This window comes from Pollachius pollachius (assembly GCF_949987615.1).
Source record: "Pollachius pollachius genome assembly, chromosome: 3".
In the NCBI taxonomy this organism is placed as follows: domain Eukaryota; kingdom Metazoa; phylum Chordata; class Actinopteri; order Gadiformes; family Gadidae; genus Pollachius; species Pollachius pollachius.
This window is the reverse complement of record NC_136936.1, coordinates 50033127-50043414: the sequence shown is the minus strand read 5'-3', so window position 1 is coordinate 50043414 and position 10288 is coordinate 50033127. Positions and strand designations below refer to the sequence as shown.

Below are 10288 nucleotides of genomic sequence, written 5' to 3'. Positions count from 1 at the left end.
AGGCTGAGAGTAGACGGTTGACATCATGAGGTGGACTCACGCCAGACAGGAAGCGGGATTGTAGTTCTTCCTGTGTTTGATAGAAGCCTGGTTCTTCTCCACAGCTTTCTGTGTCTACGTAATAATTCTGCCATCGGACTGCCTTGTTCCTGTGGCTCTCCCTTCATACTGAGCGGTAGGAGCTCACAGTCGTTTTTTTTGGTGTGAAAACATTGCAAATACATATCACACACTTAGGCTGAATCTACAGTGTAGATCACCATATCCAATTTCAATAAACGTCACCATCACTGGAACTTATTCCACCGAAGTGGGGGGACAATTGAACCGCTGAAATCAATTCCCAAACCGTTGACCCTCATAGAAAACAGTGAACATTGTCTGTAACAAAATACTATAGGCATCATGTGGGGGTTGATTTCAATAAACAGAAAGACTACAACACCTACTCTACTGCTATACGTATACAAAGTGACGGTACTTCGTAAATGAGTTAGAAAAAAGAGTGGAAAGGGGGCAAACACTGCCTACGATGTCAGTACAAATCACCGTACATCCATTGTGTCACCGTGGAAACAATATTCTTCATGCAATAAAGAAATGAACAATACCATATTTCTGTAACATCCTCATCTAACAGAAAGAAATTAAGTGATCACAATTGCATTAAAAACAGATGCAATGACAAGAAAACAAGTCTATTTTATCTCATTGAACGATTAAAAAATAACATTCAGAACATTTATCACATCATAAATCATGTAGTGATTTGTAATTCCATACCTTAAATGTATGTACATTTTAAATTCAGTCTTCAAATTGATTAATCAATTATTTTTTTGCCAACAATTCCTAAAAGAACCAATTATTTTACAGATAGTGGTAAAGACGATTAGCTGTGAAGCAGGTTGGTCAACATGGCGGAGATGGCTTGGTCCTACTGGGCATGCCGAAATTGGTCAAGCCGACCCAGTAACCAGGCAAGTACATGTGGTGGTGCATAAACCTCTTTACTGAAACCACCAGCCTCAGCGTGTGGAAGTGGTCCGCATGATCATTTCAAGCCATTCATCAATCGTGTGGAAGCCTGAGGTAGAGTTAGTATCTATGCCGTTCATTTCTATCACTTCTCTCAGGTTAGACTAAGGCCAATCACGGCCTAGCATGAATGAAATGCTGGTCGCTTGTATCAGATGTTGCTGCAGAATGGTTATGGGGGGATCAGGGCCTGTATGTATGGCGGTTATAAGCGCTGAATGGAGCTGATGTTAAACTCCCTCCCCTCGGCAGCCATCATAACACTGTGACATACTCTTTGTCTTTTGGTGCAGAAGGTTAACCTGACTTTGAACACAAGGCCTTTCATGCACTGGTGAGACGGAGAAGTGATGCTTTGTTTTTGGAAAAGGAAAGAAAACAACCTCTTTGTGCTGACGATGACCTTGTGTCATCTTGTTTGGAAATCACGGACATAGAACTGACCACGTAACACCGTCAAACAACCTGTGGCTTTTTTCATGCCTCATGTGAGAATACTCCATCTAACATCTAACGTTTGGTGACCAGGTCAGCCGGCTTTGAACAAAGCTCTAGCGAAAACAAAAAAGCTCAGCCAAAACACTGAAGAAGAAACGGAAGAAATGCGACACACAGATAAAGTTCAAACACACGGACTGGTGAGTTAGCACAGAAAGCCACAACATGGACGCATTAGTGTGTTAGAAGCCTGGTTAGCTCTGCACAGTGTGAGGGGATTTGGCAGGTTATTCATGTGAACCCTGTGCTCTCTCTGCCCAGAGAAGGGCCGCCAGCAATCGGCCTTCATGGTGTCTTGTGTATTGTGTATTGTCTTGTCTGTGTGCGCGTGTGGGTGTGGGTGTGGTTGTGTGTGTGTGTGTGTGTGTGTGTGCGTGTGTGTCCTCGTCCTTATGTGTAGGTATTGAGGCATTCCTTGGAGCGTGACGTGAGGTCCAGGAGCTCCTGCTCCTCCTTCAGTTTGATGTCTTGGTAGGCATGCATGTGACTGGCGTCCTTAAGGTAGGCCCAGTTTGCAGAGAGAATCATGAGGAAGTGGACCTGCAAGAGAAGGTGAGGTGGACGGACTGTGAAGGGGTCCAGGGCGAGCAAGCTCAGACAGGAGTCAAGAGTCGCACACCAACACGCGCACACGCAGTTAAGCTTGTCAGAAGACACAACACACACACCAACACACGCACACACAAACACACACACGCAGTTAAGCTTGTCAGAAGACACAACACACATAACACATAACACACACACGTTACTAATCATGATTATTACAGATTATATACAGGAGAGGTGTTGAATGGAGGAGAGGCAGGAAGCAGAGACATGCAGGCTGAAGGGTGATGGCAGCGGACGCACACACACACACACAGAGGAGGTTAGTAGCACGACGCCGCTCTGAGCTCGAACAAGCGACCCTATCCCCTGAGGTTCTGTATCGTGGTCATTTAATTAAGTGATAAGAAATACACTGCGGGAATATCTTGTAAACAAAGATTGTTTATTTATGTATAGAAAGAAACTACAGTCTGCCAAAATAATAGGAGAGAATTAAATATATGAAAATGAAGTATAAGTAAACGGAAACATATAAAATAATCTCCAAAGAAAAATTGTAAGCATGCAGGCATACAGTTTATAAAAACACCAACAAAGGGGTCTTTAATGGCACTTCTGAGTTAATAAGGGGAATGTTTGACATAGATCATCATAATGAAAGATAAAAACAGCCTTTGATTCAGCAAAAATATTCACATTTTTGCCCAGTCTTAAGAAAAAATAAGCAAATTGCATTCATGTATAATATATGTCAAGAAACAGAAGCGGTTGAGTGCCGTGCGGCTGTACTGCCTCGAGGCCTCTCTATTGAGCAAGGCATCGGACCGCCTCCTTCACCGCGGTGTAACCCTAACCCCACATGATAATACTGCTGGTGTTGGGGAGGCGTTTTAGTCTGGTTATTCTGAGTGAAGATCCAGAATACATTGCGGTGTAATACTCGGTGGTTGGCCGGTTGGCACGACGACGTGTAAACGAAGGTTGGGATGTTTTATGGGTTTTAGCACTCCAATGCTACGTTGCTAACGTGGTGTCTAGAGCTAGTCTGGTTACAAAGGCATCGCTAACAGGTCTGACGCTAACTCGTTAGAAAGGCCTGAAGCATTAGATCATTTCTAATCTTTATATCTGTTGACTTTAGGATGACTTATTTATTTACAGTTTAAGCCTCAGGTGGTTAAGAATCCCCGTCTGCGTAACTACACTTATTCCTTAATTTGTGCCAGTTTAGATTTTGAAATTGCATTTTTACTTTGCTTTCATCGCCACAAATTTGAATTTCATATTTATATATATATATATATATTTTAACATATACATAAACAATGGTTTATGGAGTGTTCGCAAGGGATTGTAAAAGCCAGCGTAGCCAGGGGGACAGTTTGAAAGGCAGAGCCGAGACAGAGCAGGATGTCTGTGTAGTAAAACCTTTATATATAATCTGATGGTGGTTCACCCAGAGGCCTGGGGGAACCAGAACTATCCGGTTCCCCAGACGACCGCCTGCCCTCAGGTTCTCCCTGGGTATCAGATGCTAGAAGATGCACGCAATCAGCTATGTACACTTTTCACGAACGCTAATGAGTAAATTGTTTCTATTCCCTCGTTTTTTTAGTTTACTTTTTCCTTTCTTTGTTGTCAGTGGCAACTGTCTCTACTTGGCAACGGACTCAAAACGCTGCACTGTGCGCTCAGAAAAAAAAAAAACAGAAAACAAAAACAGGTTTAAAACTTAGTGCAGCAGTCTTCTCGACTCTTAAACTTCAAAACGGCAAAGTTATAAGTGGTAGCCATCATGTAGATCAGCTGGTGGAAGAGAACAGAAACAAGGAGGTCAGAGAAACCGTTAAGCCATGCCAGCGACCTCCCCCCAACCCCCCGCAACACACTCCTTCCCAGGGCCAGTAACACGTTAGACGTTGCTACATCGACCTCGTTGCTACGGTGACCTGGTTACCCCCCCTACCCCTCTACCCTTCGAACCCTAGCGGGGCTCCATGTTCTCATGAATGCTAATATCATGGGTGCTAAGCTCCTCATCGTTCCACACAGACGTCCCGTTTGGGAAGCAATGGACAGATTAGCGAAGCGCGCTGTCCCCTTCTCTCTTAATCGGGGCGTGGGCCTTTAATGGTGTTGTAGGTTGGATTCAAGAGCTGTCATTTAATCTGTTGGGGATACCACAGCTGTCTGTCTGCTGTTCGTGACTCAAATGCTCTGTGAGGACGTCTGTTCTGGGTGTGACTGGCTCTGACCGGGACCATAAAGAGTTTAGAACTCTCCCGGGCAGTCCCTGACCAATCAGGACGTCTTTCTCTTTATTGGTTCAGGGGCTCCATATTGCCTGTCAATCACGGGTGCGCGGAAAGCAACAGTCCTCAATGTTGGGGAAACTCGGGGAGCAGAGAGGGCGGGGACAGTGTTTTTAAACCTCTCCCTCTCTACGGCGGTCAAACCTTCCCTACAGCACCTTTGAGTGGGTAAAGCGACACCAGACAGCGGATGGGTTTGGAGCTGAGCTGTGAATCGTCATGCAGCCTCACCCTGGAGGTGAGGAGGGCAGCGGTATGAGCAGAGTGACTCCGCCCGTGGCCAACTGGTACACGCGTGCAGAGGATGGGCGACTACAGGATGAGCGCGGGGGGGGGGGGGGGGGGGGGAGGGGGAGGTGCTTACCAGAGCGATGACGGTGGCCCCCGCCCCGGCACAGGCCACGATGTACAGGTGGTAGGACAGGTAGAACTGGCGGGGGGGGGGGAGAGGAACAAAGGACATCAGAACTACATTATTTGTGGGTTCCATGGAAAATTACTTGAATTCATTTCGTAAAAAACGTTATTTTCTTTAATAAACAATATAAAACAGAAATTTTAAAGTTCAGTAATTTGCCATTTGAATGTATTAATTATAATTTTATAGGGCGATGGACTCCACTTCTCCCAGACGGGTTAGTGGTGAATGGGTCTGCGTGTTGGGTCGTCTGCCTGACGGGCGTCTGCAGGACTAGAAGGCCTCACCTCGCTGGTGTTGCAGATGTCTTCGAGCGCGGAGCCACAGGCCTTGCCCGGGGTGGCGTTCCAGGGGATGATACCTGCAGCAGCAACGCAGAGCCATGGCGAATTAGGGTTACACAATTCACCAGCCATCCTAACATCTGCTACAATAGAAATTATTTCCTTGTCTCGATTCAGCGTGAGCAAGCTGCCGCGATGTAGACAAAACCGTACGACTCTTGGTCTTCTGTGTTCTCTGGACTTTATATTGACGTGATGGAGTTACCCAAAATGCACCTCAGTGCAGGGTTCAATATTGGTCAGGACGGAGTTTGTGGACAAAATAATGGTGATTCGCCGTACATGTACTTTAGTTTTAGTGGAGCAAGAGGAGACGGTTACTATGGTAACATCACCCAGACCTGCATTGTCCCTGAACTTTGATCAGCCACAAATACCTTCCAGGTGTAAACCACACCAGTCCAAGTGTGATGATTGTATAAAGGAAACGTATATTGTTACGTGTGTTCTCTGGACTTCACTATAACGTTATGGGGCTACCCATAATGCCCCTCAGTGCAGTGTCCTCACCGTACTGACGGACGTCCACGCAGATGGAGTCGATGTTAGTGATGTTGGCCACAGGGGACTTCATGGCCGTGCAGGTGGACCACATGTTGTAGAACAGGAAGACCGGCACGGCGGAGAAGCCAAACACGCCCAGCCAGGCCACACCCAGGATGTAGGTCAGGAACACAAACTGACCAATCAGAGAGAGACGACGGGTCACGTTAGCGTCTTAGCATCTTCATTAAAAACTCACCTTATTATATTTATTTATATAATTACATATAAGAATTATATTATATAATTATTATTCATATTCTTTCCTATATATTGTGTCATACACATAATACATTTTATTTTGAGCCATTTATCTGTATATATTTCTACATGTTTCTAATACTTTTCATTTGTTCATAAATGTATCACATATATATGTGGCTGTATGTTTACATCTTCCTTTGTGTTTCGGGGAATGTCAGTCACCGTGGCGACGCGGCGCCAACAGCAGTGACCATAGCAACGTACCAGCCCGCTGATGCAGCGGCCGCAGATGGTGGTCTTAAACTCGCTGTGCAGCTCCTTGACCGCGCTGGTGGTGTAGAAGCCCTCGGCCAATAGGATGATCCCGTACAGGAAGAAGAAGGAGGCGATGCCGTAGATCACGTACTGCATCATCTGCACACTGTGGGGGTCATGTGACAGTCAGGGTCATGGGACAGACAGGGTCACGTGACGAGTGTTACGTGACGTGTCACTCACAGATCTCCACCTCCAACCACATGATTGGTCCAAACCAATAGGAACCCAGAGGTAGTGAAGCACCTGTTGACCAGATATGAGCTCATCTCATCAGACCAGACCCAAGTGGGTGCTACTCACTGGTGGTGGTTAGTGAGGTCCCCCCCATTCACTGTAAAGCGTCTTTGAGTGTCTAGAAAAGCGCTATATAAATTCAATCCATTATTATTATTTTTATTATTATTATTAAAGATATGGACTAAGCATCCGTTTACTCACACATTGGTCTACACACAACCGTTTTGAGGACGTCATTCTGCCTTCTATGTATGTCACTATTGTTTAAGATCTTTCCACCAGCGGGGGAGACGATCCATCACGGCACATTGAGTGAAGGACTTAAATGGCCGCCTAACAGCCTATGGCTGTCAGGCCTATCTGTAATAACTTTTATGATGAGATATGATTGTGGCTCCGCATCCCCTTACCGCCAGCCACCTTACGGCCGGTAGAGGAGTCGTCCCCTCGCTTCCACAAACAGACGGTAAGGTTATGCAGACAACAAGATGCAGTAAACAAGATTAAGCGATGGCGACCTGCGCCTGAGGCCACGGGCAATAGAAGTGTCACAGCGGAGTGATGGTGTTTGAAATACCGCTGTTCGGCAGGGAGAGAGCTGCCTAGCGTCTCTCTTTCCCGGGTTCTTCCTGGAATCTTGAAAGCATTAGCGGAGCCAAGCTGATAAATTGTCAGCAGATGGTCGCGGCTGAGCTGGAGGCTTTGGTTTCCTGCGCTGGTAGTGGGCTCTGCGTTCTATAAGTGGACAGATAGGAGGACGACAGCCACATCTGCTGAGAGACACACGCACGACCCCGGCCGGTGCAGTCCTAAGTTAAACAGCCCACTCACCGCTGTGTATCATTCCACTTTCCGTATAAAACCAGCGCTCAGGTTCCCTGAGGTTCCCCTCTCTCACTGGAGACTAATGGAGACGCTGATGAGAAGGACAAGAGGTCCTTATTTGGTGTTTTCTCTAGGATAACGCGGCTCGCTCTGAGGGACTCTGCTGTCTCGCTTTACAAATAACACTGCATGAGTGGAGTCATTAAACGTGTCCTGGCTCTGCTTCAGGGCCTGGTCCAAACATCACTGAACTTCTTCTGATGGTGATGGTTCGCATGGTGGACTGCAGTTTATGTCAAATGAGCTCGTGAGTTTTTGAGACCAGAGACGGCCTGGGGCTCTACCCTGCTCTCCAGTACCCAGGTCGGCAAGGAGGCCCTTGTGAAGGACCCCCTCTCTGAGGAGAGATCAGAGAGTCTCGAGACGGCTTCGTCATTCCCCCTGGCCAAACGCTTTGCTTGCAAAGCTTAATTAGTTCCAAATGCAATCGCTCTTACTCAAGACCTGACCCCCTGTGGGGGTGGGCGGTGGAGGAGACGGGCGGAGGGCGGGGTAGAGGAGGGGGAAGGAGGAGGTGGGTGGAGGTAAGGGGTTGGAGGAGACAGTTGGGGCCTGGGGGGGTGGAGGAGACGGGTGGAGGAGGTGGGTGAAGGCTGGAGGGTGAAGGAGGTGGGTGGGGGTGGGGGATGGAGGAGGTGGGTGGAGGAGGTGGAAGGTGGAGGTTGGAGGAGGTGGAAGGTGGAGGTTGGAGGAGGTGGTTGACGGAGGGGGATCAAGGAGGATGGTGAAGGCGGGCGGCCGTGTCCACTACTCACACGTCAGTCAGCATGGCGTGGCTGCTGGTCACGGTGCTGAAGTGGGCCTCCAGGATGCTGACGGTGCCGGTCAGCGCCACGTGTCCGCAGCCGCAGAACAGCGCCACGCCCGAGAAGCACAGGATGGTGGCCACCAGCGAGGCGTACGGGACCCCGCCCAGGCACTTGATGCAGCACTCGAAGCAGCCTGCAGGGGGAGACACCAGGGAGAATGGTTAGACAACACTGTGACTGGTGTATCAGATGGAGCGATATCAACGGGCCTCCACCCCAGGCTCGTATAAGGGGCTGTAGTTTGTTGCACTGGTTCTGACTGGTAAGACTGGGACTAAACACAGTGAAGGACCACTGAAACACTTTTAATCAGGAACCCAGTTTGCTTGAGCGACGTCCCGATGTCTCAATCTGCAACGATGACAGATTAACACGGCAGCCTGATTCTGACTCAGCTGGACCAATTGGTGCGCTGAAGGCCCTCCGAACACTCTGATTGGTCCAGAGCTAGCCTGGGGTGTAACACAGCGTTGCTCCCGGTGACGGAGAGAGGCTCCAGGTGGGGCTGGGGTTCGAGGGCACCTTGTCGAGGCTGTTAAGAGCTGAATGACCTTTCACGGCAGCAGTAAGAGCACTAAAGGCTCCCTGTACCGGATCGGAGCCCGGGGAACGACCGGGCGGTAATGGAGTCAATCAGCGGCGCTGGCCGGTTATGACACGGCGGGGCCCCAGGTGGGGGCCCAGGTGATACAGACGCACTCGGGCTTGTAGTTACATACGTGGCAGTTCCAATCAGCGTGGCTGCCATTTAAATCTCAGGCACCCGGGCAGTACTCATGAGGACTGACCTCTACAAGGAAGAGAAGTCGGATCCAATAAGGCGTCTGAACACGGACGTATTTCTGAGTAGGAACACCAGCAACATGTCCCCACCAATCATTGCTTGGTTTGATTGTTGACGTTTGATTCATGTTAATGCTAAATCCTCTCTCGACCTACCCTGTGTGTCCCTACCCACCCAATGATGACTCTCATGCTCGTGCACTTTGTGCCCGTGAAGGCCAAGTTGGAGCTGATTTGCAATGCTAATGGTTGCTCATGGTTATTCAGTGGATTCTGACAGTGGCCTTTCGTGGATTCTATTTTTAGGGCCTTTTTTATTTCCCTCCTCAAACGCCCTCCTGCCCAGTCTTTGTGTATTCCAAGGTATTCTGGCATAATAAATCCTACGCTAAACTTTAAAAGTCCACCAGTGAGTCTGTCACATTGAAATAAATATTTCACAGTGTAAAGAGTGCAACTCTGCAGACAGACAAACAGACAGACACACCAAATATTGGTTCAGCAGGAGATGGACAGAGACCAAGTTGCTTGGGTTTTCCACGTGGTGGAACCCTGAATGCCTTGTGTGTGTGGAAGCTCCTGGCCCGGCCAGGCTAAATTAAAGGCGATATATTGGTGTTTGGGTAAACGCTGGCCATAAGGGGGCTGAACTCGACCCTTTGTGGAGCAGAACCGGACGGGGAAGACATTTGTCTTCTGGGGGTAAAGAGAGGATCGCCATGGCAGCCAGCATCAGAGGCCAGGGAGTGTTCCCTGGTTGGAGAGGCTGGCTGAATCCATGACCCACATATCTTGGGAACGAACCCTCAAAGAAGAGAGAGAGAGAGAGAGAGAGAGAGACCCACACACATCCAGACAGAGAGCGAGAGAGATAATAAAAGAGCCAAAGAGAGAGCAGTGCAGACATCAACAGGATATTGAACCCAACCAAGGAGCCATTCATTTCCAAAATCAGCCTCACTGTCTGATGCTTTTGATGGAGGGGAAGAGGCTTGCTATAATTACAATATGACTGATATAGTTGGAACAAAAGACAGCAGGGCATGTGAGGCTGAGTAGCAGTCACACCCGTTCATTATCGTACAATTCATCATTGTGTGAGCCATCCTCCTTTGTGTCTGTTAGGTCCATCAGTTCAACCTAGCCTTCAAATGCATTGAATTCTCCATGAGATCAGCTGTCCAGAGATAGCAGATAGCAGATAGCAGATAGTGCGGCGCTAGACACTGCAGTGTTGCTAGTGTCCTGGCTTAGAGAGAGAGAGAGAGAGAATGTGTGTTAAAAGCAATAACGCACACTCGATCAATGAGCTATCCGTTTATAGAGTGGGTTTTGGCCTGGTTTTGT

General features: G+C 48.2%; 1 protein-coding gene across 2 annotated transcripts in view; it reads right to left on the bottom strand.

The window, feature by feature from the left end:
• Positions 1 to 36: 36 nt before the first annotated feature.
• gpm6bb (glycoprotein M6Bb) overlaps positions 37 to 10288 on the bottom strand; it is a 33578-nt gene continuing 23326 nt past the window's right edge. The window contains exons 2-7 of one of the 2 annotated variants that reach the window (XM_079731431.1): positions 8105 to 8291; positions 6174 to 6330; positions 5673 to 5841; positions 5106 to 5179; positions 4765 to 4830; positions 37 to 2076 (exon numbers count right to left, since the gene is read on the bottom strand). In XM_079731431.1, the coding sequence (XP_079587557.1) occupies positions 1927 to 2076; positions 4765 to 4830; positions 5106 to 5179; positions 5673 to 5841; positions 6174 to 6330; positions 8105 to 8291 (803 nt within the window). In that variant the 3' untranslated portion in view covers positions 37 to 1926. Of the gene's footprint in view, positions 2077 to 2627; positions 3895 to 4764; positions 4831 to 5105; positions 5180 to 5672; positions 5842 to 6173; positions 6331 to 8104; positions 8292 to 10288 lie in introns of those variants that run through there. The other variant, XM_079731432.1, reaches the window with a different exon arrangement.